Below are 16,959 nucleotides of genomic sequence, written 5' to 3' on the forward strand. Positions count from 1 at the left end.
TGCGTCTTTGGGCCTTAACCATATACTCAGCACAAATGTAACAGAATGTATTGCAGCTGTTGTGACATTAACAAGATATTTCTGGTGTACTGAATCTTCCTGAAGAGAACAAATATTAAGTACAGTCACTATGCTATTGCCTGAAGAACATGTGCATCAACATGCATTCAATCTATACCAATCTAATGCGCGTCATCAGTATATGTTTTTAACTTCCCTCACATTGATTGGGATACCCATACAGTTAGAGGGCTGGATGGGCTAGAGTTTGTCAAATGTGTTCAAGATTGTTTTCTAAATCAATTAGTAGAAGAACCGACTCGGGACGGTGTAGTACTAGATCTCCTGTTAGGGAATGAGCTAGGTCAGGTATCGGACATTAATGTTGGAGAACAAATTGGGTCTAGTGATCATAACTCTGTTAGTTTTCGGGTAGTTTTAGGGAAGAGCAAGGAGGGGCCTAAAGTTGAGGTTCTGGATTGGAGAAGAGCAAATTTCGAAGGAATAAGAAGGGATTTGGGGAGTATTGAGTGGGACAGGATATTTTCAGGTAAGGATGTAAATAAAAAATGGAGGATATTCAAAAAAGAAATTTTGAGAGTACAGAGTAGATATGTCCCAGTGAGGATCAAAGGAAAAGGCTGGAAGTCATAGGGAGGCTTGGTTTTCGAGGAATATTGGAAATTTGGTTAAGAGAAAAAGGGAGGTGTACAAGAGGTATAAAGAGCAGGGAGCTGAGAGTTTGAAGGAGTGTAGAAGGAATCTTAAGAAAGAAATTAGAAAGGCCAAAAAAAGGCACGAAGAGGCTTTGGCAGACAGAGTAAAAATAAATCCAAAGGGTTTCTATAGGTACATTAAAAGTAAAAGATTAGTGAGGGATAAAATTGGACCCCTTGTAGATAGCGAGGGTAGGCTGAGTGAGAAGTCAGAAGAAATGGGGGAAATTTTGAATGATTTCTTTGCCTCGGTATTCACTAGGGGAAAAAATATTGAACCAGTTGAAGTAAAGAAAAATAGTGGGGAGGTCATAAAGCATATAAGGATAACCGAGGAGATAGTGATGGCTGTGTTGAAAAAGATAAAGGTGGATAAATCTCCGGGACCGGACAAAATATTTCCAAGGACACCCAGGGAAGCTTGTGGACAGATAGTGGGGCCATTAACAGAGATATCTAGGATGTCACTGGCCACGCGGGTAGTGCCAAAGGATTGGAGGGTGGCACATGTGGTTCCGCTGTTTAAGAAAGGGTCCAAATGTAAACCTGGGAATTATAAGCCCGTGAGTCTGACGTCTGTGGTGGGTAAGATGATGGAAAGTGTTCTGAGGGATGGTATTTACAAATATTTGGAGGTACAGGGATTGTACCTGTAGGGAGTAATCAGCATGGTTTTGTCAGGGGTAGATCATGCTTGACAAACCTGATTGAGTTTTTCGAGGGGGTTACAAAAAAGGTTGATGAAGGGAAAGCTGTGGATGTTGTCTATTTAGACTTTAGTAAAGCTTTTGACAAAATTTCCCACAGGAGGTTATGGAAAAAGGTGGAGGCATTAGGTATAAATAAGGAGGTAGTGAAATGGATTCAGCAATGGTTGGATGGGAGGTGTCAGAGAGTAGTGGTAGAAAATTGTTTGTCCAATTGGAGGCCGGTGACTAGTAGAGATTCTCAGGGATCGGTCCTGGGTCCACTATTGTTTGTTATATATATTAACGATCTGGAAGTAGGGGTGGAGAATTGGATAAGCAAGTTTGTGGATGATACAAAGATTGGTGGTGTTGTGGACAGTGAGGAAGATTACCGTAGATTAAAAGGTGATTTGGGAAGGCTGGAGGTGTGGGCTGAGAAATGGCTGATGGAATTTAATACAGATAAGTGTGAGGTGTTTTTGGAAAGGCAAATCTAAATAGGACATATGCATTAAATGGTAGGCTATTGAGATGTGCAGAGCAACAAAGGGATTTAGGAGTGATGGTAAATAGTACCCTCAAGGCTGATACTCAGGTAGATGGTGTGGTGAAGAAGGCATTTAGAATGTTGGCCTTCATAAATCGGAGTATTGAATTCAAGAGTAGGGAGGTTATGATGAAATTGTACAAGGCATTGGTGAGGCCAAATTTGGAGTACTGTGTACAGTTTTGGTCACCAAATTATAGGAAAGAAAAAAACAAAATAGAGAGAGTGCAGAGAAGGTTCACGAGAATGTTGACAGGATTTCAAGGTTTGAGTTACAGGGAAAGGTTATGCAGACTGGGGCTTTTTTCTCTGGAGCGTAGAAGATTGAGAGGGGACTTGATAGAGCTGTTTAAGATTTTAAAAGGGACAGACAGTCAATGTGGATAGGCTTTTTCAATTAAGAGTGGGGGAGATTCAAACTAGAGGGCATGGTTTAAGATTGAAGGGGAACATGAGGGGAAATTTCTTTACGCAAAGGGTGGTGGGGATGTGGAATGAGCTTCCGACAGACATGGTCGAGGCGGGATCATTGGTTACATTTAAGGAAAGACTGGATAGTTACACAGAGAGGAGAGGACTGGAGGGGTATGGACCGGGTGCTGGTCAGTGGGACTAGGAGGGTGGGGATTTGTTACGGCATGGATTAGTAGGGCCGAACTGGCCTGTTCTGTGCTGTAAATGGTTATATGGTTATATGTGAGCTGCTTTTATAGCCGGTCTGCATCTATCCTGACTAAGCATGCCTAGGCCTATGACAACATTTTCATAGTACCTGCACTGAGTGCATGCCCAGGCATGCTTGTTCTGACCAAAACAGCTTGCTTCATGGGAATATACGAGTAGACTTAAAATATGACAGGAAATTATAAAAATAGGTTTTTATTTTAAAAAGTGGTGTGTGATAGGAAAATTGTAAGGTGATTTTTGAGATAATCAGCCCTAAATCCATAACATACACCCAAAAGTGTTCAGGAAACAAAATCTTTAATGTCTTGGGGCATTTTGGGTTTGCATTTCCCAGAACACAAAGTTATCTTAAATGGAGAAATTACACTGGGATTATGTTCCTTGGAATTTAAAAGGCAATGGGATAGTTTGATTGCAGTTTACAAGATTTTCAGGTTAATTGATTGAAATTATTTTTCATCCTGGAGCCTAGGACTAACAGTTTGAGACTCATGTGTTAGCAATGAAGTTAGGGAACATTTCTACATAAGCCCAGTGGCAGACATTTGAAACTGGCACCAGGAAACAACAACTGATGCCAGATCAGTTATCAATTTTAAATCTGAGGTTGATACATTTATTTAAACAAAAGAAAAATAAGGATTTGGGACAAAGCTGGATGCGTGGCATTAAAGCACAGATCAGCGGGGTGCTCTCACTGAATGCTGATGAGGATCGGCGGGGCTGAGGCTCTGCTCTTCATCTGGTTCTATCTTTGTGCCCTATTCCTTGCTGCCTAAACCCCTGCCCTGAATATTCCTCTCATTCAAATATTTATCCAATCCTATGGATTTCCATGACAATGGGATGCAGTATCTTTAACTATTTTGTAATCGTGTTACACAAGCTGTTTAATATATCATTTTGGTGTTCCAATTGAATTTTGTTCACAAAGGCATTGAAGTGAGACACAAAAATCAATCTGGCCACAATTCAGGGAAAACAAAACCCATTGTACTATGGTCATTTAAAATCGCATTAAACCCACTGCCCCACACAGGGTAAGTCTTTGTGGTTCCCTGTCTCCAGTATTGCCAGTCAGGGACAGAGACGGCAGCTGCATTCCTGCCTTTTGGAGCACAGATTTCTTTGTAAGGTTCTAATTCAATATAAATGATGTAGTTTAGGATATTCCTCGTCCCTATAGATCTGTTTGTTTTGCAAAAACATGACAACAAAATTCAGAGCTCATTCTTTAACTTCAATGGTGTGTTTTAAATTAAGTTTAGTGGATTACTTTCTTCTCACCTTCCCGGTCTCCATCTGTTCACCTCGCTCTCTTACTCTCTTCTTCAGAGTCCCTGCTTTTCATGTGGTTATTTAATGAACAGCTGGATCCTGGGAAGTACTGAGGGACAGAGGGATCTCGGTGTAGATTTCCAAGGCTCCCTGAAGGAGTGGCAGAGGGAGATGAGGTGGTTAAGAAAGCACATAGAGCACCAGGGAGAGAATAGAAGAGCAGGAGTTTCTGGTACAACTTTACAACAATCTAATTAGATCAATGGTGGAGTATTGAGGCAGTTCTGACTGCCCACAAAGGAAGTGATTGCGGTGCAGAGGGGACTCCCCAGGATATTACCTGGAACGGAGAGTTTCAAGTGGAAGAAGTGACTGGACAATTTTTCTTGGAGCACAGAAGGCTAAGGGGAGTGCTAACTAAGGTGTACAAAAATATGATGGCCATAAATAAGATAGAGATTGAGAAATTTCCCCTTAGCAGAGGTGCCTACAAATAGTGGGCATAGGTGTCACTTCTATATGTAATTGAACTCGAGTTGGAGAACCAGTCAGCAAGGGGACTGATGATAGGTGAACTTTATACTGGTACCTCATAGCATCATCGCACAGAGAATTCTTCTTGCACTCTTGGTCCTCTAGTCTGCACAAGAGACCTATAGACCCCTGGAAAAAACAGCAGTTAGGGATGTGCCTGCTATGGCAGAGTTCTGATGCCATCCCTTGTCCCTCACTGTGCCCTGTACCAGGGACTTGACACCACCTCTTGCTTTCTATACCCTGTTCTAGGGTCCTGATATTACCCCTTCCTGCTTGGGGACAGGTTGTAATGTGTGATCACTCTGTGAGATCTGGGGTGGTGTGAGGACAGGCCACAATGTGCCACCTCAGTTTTGCCTCTGACCAACTTCTCCCTCTGTAATGCCTGATAGTTTATACTTGCCTTTGGGTGCATGACTTAGCAGTGGGGTGAAGATTGTCAGGGAGAGAATGCAGGTTTGATGTATGGTGTTGGGGTGTAGGGATGGAACTGCTTGAGCGAGGTCCAATCACGGCCTATCTTCAGATGTGCTGCTCTGCACACTCCACCATCCTGGCAATTTGAGTGGCTGGGAACGATGGGGATGTGACAATGATGTGTTCACTGGCTGTACCAACCGCAGAGCAGGACGAGAGCAGGCTCAAGGAGCTGCAGGCATCGAACATCAGGTTTGGAGAGGTGATTCAGGAGCCACAACTGTACATGAGAATTGTTTGAAAATTTAAATCATCTATGAATTCTGTATGTAATATTTTAATCCATAATTACCTCATGCATGGGGAGTTTTCCTGGATATTTAGCTGTATTTGAGCAGGTGCAGATCATGCTTTTGATTGGAGAATCCATCATCATCAGATCAAGGAGCAGCACCAGGGCAGATGTAATTGGATTAGCTGTGAAGAGGCTCAAAGTTCCTTTGAAGAGATTAAACTGACTGACAATTTTATAATTAAACTTTCCTAAACAATGGGAGTCAGAAATGAAACATGCCAGTCAGAATCAACTTGCAAGCATTGGAGGTGACACAGGGTTCGTGTTTGAGGGCGATTGCTCTATTTACTGAAATTAAATAAATTTGCTTACTTGAATGCATTTAATGAGTTTGCTTTCAGAGCTGGGAAGGGATGTGAGCTGCAGGTTGTGCATGGGGTCAGCATCCTCTGAGACAACGGCCCACATCCTGCTTTGGATTCATTAGACTTTCACTTTGCTCTCCGTGTTTTATTGGTTTAGTGAGTCTAATGAGACTCTTCGAATGGAGGTTTGTTGGAAGCTGTGGGAAGAGCAGAAAGGAAGCTGCCACTCACCACCTTTTCTTCTATCTTTCAGGGAGCAGATCATTAAACCCATGAGGGTAAAGCCGGATGGTACGATGGGTCCACTGGAGGAAGCAGCAGATGAGTACGCCAGCGATCGTGATTCCACGTCACATTCTGATCAGGAGGGCTAGCAGCACCAGGGGACTCCTTTCCCCAACACTACTTACCAGGTGATACTTGAATAAGTAAACCATGGGTTATGTCGACCAAATGCACGTTTCCTACATGAGATGCAGATAGTACATGAGATCATTTCTTTGCTGTAATGATCCCCCACTTCCGGAAATGCTTGTAATTATTCCGTGTTCGTACCACTTTTCCAAACTTTGTCCAACTCTGTACGGTCCAGTTACTTGTAATGGGAGGAAGCATCCCTGATGGACCAGTATGAGTAGATCTGGTATCTGATGCTTCGAAAGCCCTGGAGATCCTCCAGAATTTGCAGTGTTTGTGAGGTCACAACAACTTTGTTCCTTGAACCAAGATTATTTCCAAAGCCCTACGTTATTTGAACTTGAAGTAACCACTCAAATTGACATGGGCACATTGAAGTTATCACAACACATCTAAAGGAGAAAAACTCAAGGGCTGTTTTGCACACATTGGGTTGATTAAGCCGTTAATTTATTTTTGGTACTGTTGTTGAGTGGTGATCGTAAGTCAGGCACTGATCTGATCTCTGATTTTTTTGAGGTGTGTTGTTTTGCTGAAGTAACAGTTAAGAAGTATGACCAGCAGCTCTGTTGGTCAGGATGAGCAGTGGAGAGCAGGTACTTGTGATCAGCTGCTGTGCACCAGCATTGAGCAAGCCAACACCTTCAGTGATGTTCTCCATACATACATTAAGGGATGGTTGTAAATGTGCATTCCAGGGCATGGTAGGTCTAAAAACAATCCAGACATGATTAATGGCCAACAAAGGACATCTGTTTAAATTCAACATTATGTTTGAAAAGTGTGTGTCAAATGAATGTGTGTACATCTTGAACATTTATTGCATGTGTCCATTCATAGAGCCAAACAATACATCAGGCATGTTTTAAAACGAGCTCATCAACCTCACAATTAGAACAAGCAAGAAATGGAAAGTAGCAACCCATGGTTAAACCAAGAAGTCTTGAAATTACTGGATTTAAAAAAAAAGATTCTTAACGTTTTAAAAACGGATACATTTCTTGCAATTTTCTGTAAAACCAAAGATGAAAATGATGGGGAAAGCCACTTAGAGGGAGAAAATAAATGTACTGGAAAGTGCATCACCTGCGAATGTTCATCCTCTGATGGATGAACAGCTGGCTCTGTTATGACAGTGGATGATACCCTTTTGGACTGTCAACTCTAATCCTTGGCTGTTGCAGAGTACACCTTTAATTGTTGAGACAGAAAATTTCTGTGTGAAAGTTTACTTTTCGAGCTTGTGATAATTAAGGTTTGTGAATTTGGCCGACTATATAAATCAATAAAGTGATTGTTAAATATAAATCAGTCTCCTGTAATTGATAAGAGGAATGTAGGGATGTGGTCCTAACTAACCTGTGAACTGAAATTAAAGATTCAGTGGAGAGAAGAAAGAGGAAGATCAAATCGGGAGGAAGTCCCCCATGGTCTTACCCCTCCATTCAGTGTGATGATGGATAATCTGTGCTTGCCTCAATTCCTCCATGCCAGTTCCTCATCACTAACAACTCCTCCATACGTCAAATATTTATCCTTCTCCACCTTAAATATCCAATGTGGCTTCCACTTCTCTCAAGGATGGATTCCAGGGATTCCCCTCCCGGAGGACATTTCTAGAGTTTTAAATGACTGACTCTTGTAGCTGAATCCCTTTGTTCCTGACTTTCCCAAGAGTGAAAACACCTCAACATCTGTCCTGCTGAACCGATCAGGATGTTGTGTTTGAACAAAGTCACCCTCATTCCTCTAATCTCTGAGGATCACAGACCCAAACTATCTAACCTTACCTGATGGGACACCCCTTGTATCCCAGAATTATCCCAGTGAATGTTCTTGGTCACCCTCAAATGCCACAAGATCCTTCTTTTGGTGAGGGGACCAGAGCTGGGCAGAGTATTCCAAGTGTGGCCTCCAGACTCCAACTCCAGCCTCTTTGCAGTAGGCCAACGTGCGGTTTGCCTCCTGAGCTGTGTATTGGACCCGCCTGCCTGCCAACTCTGATTCATTCAGGAGAACACCCAAATCCCTCCAAACCGCACTCATTTGCAGTCTCTGCATTGAGACAAGGATCCACCTCTGGTTTTTGTAATTGAAGTGCCTGACCCCACATTAAACTCCGTTTGACACATCGTCCCCCAATCACGTGCTCCATCTCGTTGCAGAACCACAATGCCCTCGTCCCAGCTGGTCGTTCCACCTCGTGGAGTGGGCGGGGCTTTGTTGAGGGTGGAGCGACGGGAGGGCGTGGCTACCCCTGAGCTAATGAGCCACGTTCGTCGTGGCAGCGCCCCTTGCTGGTGCTGAGCGCGCCCTCCAGGAGCCGCCTGGGGATCAGGGCCGGGAGTTTGCTCACGGTCGCTCGCTCGAGGGCGGGCCCTTGAACGTGAGCAAGGCGAAGGCCTGCATTAGCCGGCCAGCCGTGGGCCAGATCGCACGTGTGATTGGCCGGGACTGCGCCTGCGCGCCTGGATGGCGGGCTGGGGGGACGCGGTGGGTCGGCCGCTGGAGGCCGTGAGCCGGGACTCGGGCTACGGCGGTGCCGGCGACACGCCACCCTCGTCCAGCCCGTCGCCGAGCTGGGAACCCGAGGATGAGAATCACGCCCGGGCGGCGGGACCCTGCGGAGACCGGCTGCCCGAGCTGGCTGAGCCACCCTGGGAGGTGGCCGAGCTGCGGGCCGTGCTGGCCCGGGAGCAGCCGCTGGCCCGATGGCCGCCTCACTCGCTGCTCCGTCTGTCGCGCTTGCTGGGCCGCCCGCTGCTGCGCCTGGCCCGCGAGGCCGAGCGGCTGAGCCGGCGCTTCGCCCGCTGCGGTGGCCCCGAGCTCCGCGGCGCCCTGCGCGTCGTGCTGCCCTGGCCGCTCGCCCGCCGCTGCTGCGAGGCCGCCCTGGCCGCCCTGTCCCGCCGTGACATGAGCGCTGAGCTCAGCCCGTCGGCCCGCTGTGGCCTCGGCCTCTCCGTCGGCCGCTTCTTCCGCTGGATGCGGGCGGGCCGCCTGGCGCCGCGCCTCCACCCGCACGCTGCCGTCTACCTGGCCGCCGCCGCAGAGACTCTGCTGCTGGAGCTGGCCGCCCGCCTCGGCCCGCCGCCCGGCTCCGCCGCCGCCGTCACCCCGCACCACATGGATCGTTGCCTCGGCGGCCAGCCCGACCTGCGTGGCCTGTGTCTTCCGCAGCGGCACCTCGACTGTGTCCGCACCGGGGACGGTCAGTCCAGGGGAGGGGGCGGTCAGTGTCCAAGGGATGGTCAGTCCAGGGGAGGGGGCGGTCAGTGTCCAAGGGATGGTCAGTTTAGGGGAGGGGGCGGTCAGTGTCCAAGGGATGGTCAGTCCAGGGGAGGGGGTGGTCAGTGTCCAAGGGATGGTCAGTCCAGGGGAGGGGGTCGTCAGTGTCCAAGGGATGGTGAGTCCAGGGGAGGGGGTGGTCAGTGTCCAGGGGAGGGGGTGGTCAGTGTCCAAGGGATGGTCAGTCCAGGGGAGGGGGTGGTCAGTGTCCAAGGGATGGTCATTTTAGGGGAGGGGGCGGTCAATGTCCAAGGGATGGTCAGTCCAGGGGAGGGGCGGTCAGTGTCCAAGGGATGGTCAGTCCAGGGGAGGGGGTGGTCAGTGTCCAAGGGATGGTCAGTCTAGGGGAGGGGCGGTCAGTGTCCAAGGGATGGTCAGTCCAGGGGAGGGGGTGGTCAGTGTCCAAGGGATGGTCAGTTCAGGGGAGGGGCGGTCAGTGTCCAAGGGATGGTCAGTCCAGGGGAGGGGGCGGTCAGTGTCCAAGGGATGGTCAGTCCAGGGGAGGGGGTCGTCAGTGTCCAAGGGATGGTCAGTCCAGGGGAGGGGGCGGTCAGTGTCCAAGGGATGGTCAGTCCAGGGGAGGGTGTCGTCAGTGTCCAAGGGATGGTCAGTCCAGGGGAGGGGGTGGTCAGTGTCCAAGGGATGGTCATTTTAGGGGAGGGGGCGGTCAATGTCCAAGGGATGATCAGTCCAGGGGAGGGGCGGTCAGTGTCCAAGGGATGGTCAGTCCAGGGGAGGGGGTGGTCAGTGTCCAAGGGATGGTCAGTCTAGGGGAGGGGCGGTCAGTGTCCAAGGGATGGTCAGTCCAGGGGAGGGGGTGGTCAGTGTCCAAGGGATGGTCAGTCCAGGGGAGGGGCGGTCAGTGTCCAAGGGATGGTCAGCATCCAAGGGATGGTCAGTCCAGAGGAGGGGGCGGTCAGTGTCCAAGGGATGGTCAGTCCAGGGGAGGGGGCGGTCAGTGTCCAAGGGATGGTCAGTTTAGGGGAGGGGGCGGTCAATGTCCAAGGGATGTTCAGTCCAGGGGAGGGGGTGGTCAGTGTCCAAGGGATGGTCAGTCCAGGGGAGGGGGCAGTCAGTGTCCAAGGGATGGTCAGTCCAGGGGAGGGGGTCGTCAGTGTCCAAGGGATGGTCAGTCCAGGGGAGGGGGCGGTCAGTGTCCAAGGGATGGTCAGTCCAGGGGAGGGGGTCGTCAGTGTCCAAGGGATGGTCAGTCCAGGGGAGGGGGTGGTCAGTGTCCAAGGGATGGTCAGTCCAGTGGAGGGGGTGGTCAGTGTCCAAGGGATGGTCATTTTAGGGGAGGGGGCGGTCAGTGTCCAAGGGATGGTCAGTGTCCAAGGGATGGTCAGTCCAGGGGAGGGGCGGTCAGTGTCCAAGGGATGGTCAGTCCAGGGGAGGGGGTGGTCAGTGTCCAAGGGATGGTCAGTCTAGGGGATGGGCGGTCAGTGTCCAAGGGATGGTCAGTCCAGGGGAGGGGGTGGTCAGTGTCCAAGGGATGGTCAGTCCAGGGGAGGGGCAGTCAGTGTCCAAGGGATGGTCAGCATCCAAGGGATGGTCAGTCCAGGGGAGGGGGTCGTCAGTGTCCAAGGGATGGTCAGTCCAGGGGAGGGGGCGGTCAGCGTCCAAGGGATGGTCAGCATCCAAGGGATGGTCAGTTTAGGGGAGGGGGTGGTCAGTGTCCAAGGGATGGTCAGTCCAGGGGAGGGGGCGGTCAGTGTCCAAGGGATGGTCAGTCCAGGGGAGGGGGTGGTCAGTGTCCAAGGGATGGTCAGTTTAGGGGAGGGGGCGGTCAGTGTCCAAGGGATGGTCAGTCCAGGGGAGGGGGCGGTCAGTGTCCAAGGGATGGTCATTTTAGGGGAGGTGGCAGTCAATGTCCAAGGGATGGTCAGTCCAGGGGAGGGGATGGTCAGTCCAGGGGAGAGGGGAGACCGCAGCAGGCTATGGTGAGCCTGGGACAAGGCTCCAAGGTTGAGCTGGATGGGGTAGGGGGTGTGATGGTTACTGGAGAGAAAATCAGGATCGGGGTCTGCACTGGGTGGGGGGTGGGGGGGTGGAGGTTTGGGTTGTCTGGGGGTGGGGGAAGGGGTCTGCAGTGTCGGTTTCAGGGCAGTGTGGTCTGTCGTGGGGGGTGTGGGGTTTGGAAGGGGTCTGCACTGAGTGGGAGGTGGAGGGGTCTCTGCTGGGTGGGGGGAGGGGGGGAGGCTTCACTGGGTGGGGCAGGGGCGACTGCAGGCAGGGGGTTGTGCCTGGACTCCAGCCACTCTCCTATGGATCCAGAATGTGAGGAGAGGGTGATGTCACTGATGGTGAGTAAAAGGGCTGAGGGACTCGGTAGCAGTCGGTGCTTTTCAGAGGAGGAAAGCAAAATATTTAAATGTTTAAGAGTATATTTGCCATGGAGTGCAAGGACAATTCTCTGCACTTGACCAGGGTTTGCTGCTTGACAGGTTGAGTTCAACATTCACATAGCATCACATAAAGCCTGAGATTCTTTTTCTTTATCCTGCTGGCAAGGCAGAATTACCATTTATAGGTATGTCAGTGGCATTGAATTTCTCACAACATTAAGGTGGTGTGCAGAGAGAGGTTTCCCTCAGCTGAGGCAGGGTCAGTCTCAGAATAGGAGCTGAGAGGTTTAATACTGAGGTGAGAAGTCCTCCACACAGTAATTAATGTATTAGAGGTCTGCATATATAACAATTACATCACAGAAATAGGGCAGTTCGGCCCTACTAGTCCATGCCGAACATCTCCCACCTCGTCCCAATGACCACCACCACCCCACCCCATAACCCTCCATACCTCTCTGGTCTATAGACCTATCCAACTTTTCCTTAAATATTAAAATCAAACCCACATCGACCACTTCAGCTGGAAGCTCATTCCACACTCCCACCACCCACTGATTGAAGAAATTCCCCCTCATGTTATCCCTAAACTTTTCCACCTTCAATCTCAATCCATGTCCTCTTGTTTGAATCTCCCCCACTTTCCATGAAAGAAAAAGCCTGTCCACATTGACTCTATCTGTCCCCCTCATAATTTTAAATACCTCTATAAAATCACCCCTCAGTCTTCTACGCTCCAGGGAATAAAGTTCCAGAGACACAGTCACTGTTTGTTCGAGACTGATAGATATTTGAAAACCCAGCTCAAATTTGTCACGTGTACCAGGATGCCGTGATAGAGGTTGTTTCACTAGTTGGACATCTTGTACATGGTACAACAAGTAAGTCAGGATGCAGAGATTAGTGGTACCGATCAAAAGCCACATAATTTTACTGTTCTCACAGTAAAAGCCTCACAGAAACCTACAGCACCTGGTTTTCCAAGCGGTCTCCCCTCCAAGTACTGACCCTGCTTAGCTTCTGAGATCAGACAATCACAGGAGTATTCAGGCTATTAGGTGTTTAGGCTTGCATCTCACTCTGCACACTGCCAGTGGATTGCACTGTCTCTACAAATGTGTTGCAGAAGCAAAGTGCCAGGCCACACCAACACCAGGGTTAGCCGAGGGATGGGGAGGATTCCCCTCCTTGCTACTGGCATTGATTCAAGCAAAGACATTTTCCAGCAGTTAATTATTCAACAGGCAGTGTGAGAAACTCACAACAGTGGCATGAAGAATATTTACTGTGGATAGCTTGCCATCCTCAGAGGGAGTTGGACCAGCTGCAGATCCTGTGGCAGCACTACTCTCATTGAATAGCTGACATTTTGTTGTATTACTAATCCTTCCTTTTAAATAATCATATTTGTAATAAACCATTAATGTTTAAATCATGCCAAAGCTAAATTATTTGGAAAAATAAATGTAATGCTTGAAGGGGTGTGAGGGTTCAGGAAAAGTGGTTGGAATTGAGTACACTCTCAGTTTTCAATCTGCATCACGCAGATTGGGAACTTTCCTCGTCAATAGGCATTCTCTTGGTCAATAATCATTTATCATCCACCTTCCTGACCCAAGGCCAGTCTGTGTCAGTGTGGAAAAAGTCAAAGCTTAGTTCCACCAGAGTAAATTGTATACATCATTAATGGCATGGTGGCACAGCAGTTCGTGTTGCTGGACCCTGTACATTCCTCTTGTCAGCGTGTGTTTCCTTTTGCATCCCAAAATGTTTGGAAAGTTTAATTAGGGGCTGTGGGGATTTTAGTGATAGGAAGGTTGCCCACAAAACCTTCTGGGACTTCATAAGATGCATGAGTGATTTGCTTTTCATGGTCTCAATCAATTACCCTGAGGAGAGGACTGAGTATTCACCTTGCCCATGCCCCTCAGCACTCCATGGCCCACCAAGCATTTCCAAAGCAACAAGGCAGTAAATACAGACCTTGCAATGTCTGCTTCTTATGTGATGAATGAAGAGGAACCCTCTTCACACTCCTACCATCGGGAAGGAGGTACAGGAACCTGAAGACGGACACCCAGCGGTATAGAAACAGCTTCTTCCCCTCTGCCATCAGATTCCTGAATGGACAATAAACCACAGATATGACCTCACTTTTCTTCTTTTGCACTAATTTATTTTTAAAAAGTGATTTATAGTGATTTTTGCCCCTGTAATTCTGCTGCAAAACAACAAATTTTATGATGTGACAATAAATTCTGATTCAGAGGGTTTTTTTTTGCTTTGTATAGTAGTAAGGGCTTTGATGATTGCACATCAGGGAAAATCGACCAATTTAACACCGACAATGCTTGTTTTTGAGTGGTGGAAGCAGAGTTGGGGCCTTCTGTCTCCTGACAATCGCCTTTTTCAGAAGTAGTTGGTAGATGGGGATTGGAGGGCAAGGTGGACGAAATTATTGAGCTAGCTGGGTAGTTGGAGTCTACAATCAGATCAGCCATAATTTGTTTAAATGCCAGAACATACTTGGGGCTGAGCTTCCTTGATGTGTGTGAGACCTGAGGGCTGTGGAAGCTCCGCTTATTGATAGCATTCAAAGTGAAGAATCAGTTTTTGGTCTATGAATTGAGGGGTGGATGAGGGGACAGTTGGCATGGATCTTGTTTAAAGAGGGGACAGGCACAAATGGTCCATAGCTAAGTTTTCTGTTTGCCAGTTGAAGAAAATCCTGCATCCCATGGAGAGTGCTGAACAGCTGAGTTTCTTGCTAGTTGGAGGTAAAAGAGGTCCTGCTTCCACCCACTCAGCCAATGCACCCCAGCACTCTGAATCTGCTTCCTTCTGAGCCTCTGCCCTGCAGTATGTGAGCCCTCTGAGGAACAGTTTCCTCCTGCCCTGCCTGTGCCTTGTAGTGTTGTACACCTCAGCAGCCTCCTGTCCGGTCTCCTGCAAAATGAAAACCTGCATCCCAGGCAACCTGCTGGTGAATCTCCTCTGGACCCTCCAATGTAATCACATCCTTCCCTTGGAAAGTGACGAGAATGACACTTAATATCTTTGCTGAGGCTTGATTGTTGTTACATTCCGGATGTGGTTGTTGAAAAGCCAGTGGAGCGAGTTGGAGGCAACGTTGTACGGGGTGAGGTGGGGGGGGGGGGGTAAATTCTGGGCTGCATCTCGTGTGCAGTTGTCTTCTGCGGAGGACAGATGCCATGTTGGGGACAGTGTCCTGTGGTTGCCAGTTCCTTCCTGATCCTGAGGATTAGTCTTGGGATGCTGAATGCCTCAAAGTGAAGGAAATGTTGGATCTTCATAAAAACGTTAAGTCTCTGGGGCCGGATGCGATATGCACCAGGTTGCTGTAGGAAGTGAAGAAAGAGATAGGTGGGTCAGTGGCTATAACCTTTGCCCACGGGGAGATGCTGGAGGATTTGTGAATGACAAATGTAGGCCCCTTTTTTAAAAAAGGTAATAGGGAAAATCTTAGGAATTGTAGACCAGTGAGTTTTGCATCAGAGGTGTGCAAACTATTGAAGAAGATTCTTAAGGATAGGATCTATGAGCATTTGGGGAAGTGCAGTTTACTCAAGGATAGTCACCATGGCTTTGTGAAGGGAAAGCCGTGTCATATGAGCCGAATTGAGTTTTTTGAGGCAGTAACAAAATAAATTGCTGAGGGTAGGGTGGTAGATGTGATCTACATGGATTTTAGTAAGGCATTTGACAAGGTCCCCTGTGAGAGATTCGTTCAGAAACTAATGAGACATGGAATACATGGAACCTTGGCTGTATGGATAAAAAAAATGGCTTGAATGCAGAAAGTAGAGAGTAGTAGCGGAAGGAAAGTATTCTGCTTGGAGGTCAATGACTAGTGGAGTTCCACAGGGATCTTTTCTGGGACCCCTGCTCTTTATGATTTGTGGATGAAGAGATGGAAGGATGGGTCAGTAAGTTTGCAGATGACATGAAGGTTGGAGGAGTTGTGGATGGAGCTGAAGGTTGTTGAAGGTTACAAGAGGATATAGACAGGGTGCAAAGTTGGGCAGAGAAGTGGCAGATGGATTTCAATCCGGATAAATGTGAGGTTGATGCATTTTGGAAGGACTAAACCAGAAGGCTGATTACAGGACTTGAGTGTAGATGAACAGCGGGACCTTGAGGTCCAAATCCAAACATCTCTCAAGTTTGCCATGCAGGTTGATAGGATAGTTAAGAAAACATAGGGAATGCTAGAAATCATTAATAGGGGGATTGAGTTCCGGAATCAAGAGGTCATGTTGCAACTTTACAAATATCTGGTGAGATCATACTTCGAATATTTCATTCAGTTCTGGTCACCTCATTATAGGAAGGATGTGGAAGCTATGGAGAGGGTGCAGAGGGGATTTACCAGATGTTGCCTGGATTGGAAAATGTCTTATGAGGCAAGGTTAGTAGAGCAGGGACTTTTCTCTTTGGAGCGTAGAAAGATGAGGAGACATAATAGCGGCTTACAAGATTATGAGAGCCATAGATAGGGTGGATGGCCAGTCCCTGTTTCCCAGGGCAGGAACAGCAAACACCAAAGGACGTGTTCAAAATGAAGGGAGAGAAGTTTAGGGAAGACTTCAGGGGTAATTTTTTAACACAGAATTGTGGTTGCTTGGAAGGCCTTGCCAGGGATAGTGGTGGAGGATGGGACATTAGGGGCATTTAAGAGACTCAGACAGGCACATAGATGGAAGAAAAATAGAGGGTTCAGTACTTTTTCTTTTGGTAATGTTACGAGCTCAAAGGACCCCAAAACCCAGCAGCAATAGACATTCACCAAGACAAATAGTTACTTAAACAAAATTTGTTTTTAATTATCTTTAAACATGAAAACAAAATCAAACTTAACTTATCTCTATTAACTTAACTAACCCAACTTAACCCCCTTCTAATTCTAAGCGCACATGTATGTAATGTGTGTGTAAATTTAAAAGCTATTCGGTTCACAGTTCAATCTCACTTCTCATTCTTCCGTTCACTGGTTGCAAGTAATTCTTACACCGTGCAAAGAATTTAATATGTATAAAGTTCACCAGGCTTTGGTGCTCGAAAAGTAAATGTTTACTGCTCAGGAAGGTTCTTTGTAGGTTTGCAGAGAGATGTGTTGTTCCAGGATTTCCACAACTGAGGTACCACCATTAGTCACTTCAATGTCTTGTTGATGAAATTTGCCCTATCAGGGTTCTCCAGATAATAACCTCTTTCTTTCAGGCTATCACAGAGTTCCTTTCCGTTCCACTTTTTCCAAGAGAAACATCAGATAGACAGGACTTCTAACCATCTGCCACTCTGGAGCTTCTGTTTCAGTTCCAACAAGCTTCTCCTGACTGACACTGTTCGGTCTCTCTCTC

The 16,959-nt window shown here is 47.8% G+C and overlaps 2 protein-coding genes across 7 annotated transcripts in view; both read left to right on the forward strand.

The window, feature by feature from the left end:
* ric8b (RIC8 guanine nucleotide exchange factor B) overlaps positions 1–7,256 on the forward strand; it is a 70,586-nt gene extending 63,330 nt beyond the window's left edge. For both annotated transcript variants that reach the window (XM_069904496.1, XM_069904497.1), the window contains exon 10: positions 5,785–7,256. In XM_069904496.1, coding sequence (XP_069760597.1) covers positions 5,785–5,905 — 121 coding nt within the window. In that variant the 3' untranslated portion in view covers positions 5,906–7,256. The remainder of the gene's footprint in view (positions 1–5,784) is intronic.
* A 1,009-nt stretch (positions 7,257–8,265) lies between these two features.
* Positions 8,266–16,959, forward strand: part of btbd11b (BTB (POZ) domain containing 11b) — a 48,791-nt gene continuing 40,097 nt past the window's right edge. The window contains exon 1 of one of the 5 annotated variants that reach the window (XR_011346845.1): positions 8,266–9,156. Coding sequence is in view for 4 of the 5 variants with exons in the window: in XM_069904500.1 (XP_069760601.1) it covers positions 8,421–9,156 (736 nt within the window). In the remaining variant the exon portion in view is untranslated. The remainder of the gene's footprint in view (positions 9,157–16,959) is intronic. The other 4 variants (XM_069904500.1, XM_069904501.1, XM_069904498.1 and 1 more) reach the window with 4 other exon arrangements.

This window comes from Narcine bancroftii, chromosome 11 (assembly GCF_036971445.1).
Source record: "Narcine bancroftii isolate sNarBan1 chromosome 11, sNarBan1.hap1, whole genome shotgun sequence".
In the NCBI taxonomy this organism is placed as follows: Eukaryota; Metazoa; Chordata; class Chondrichthyes; order Torpediniformes; family Narcinidae; genus Narcine; species Narcine bancroftii.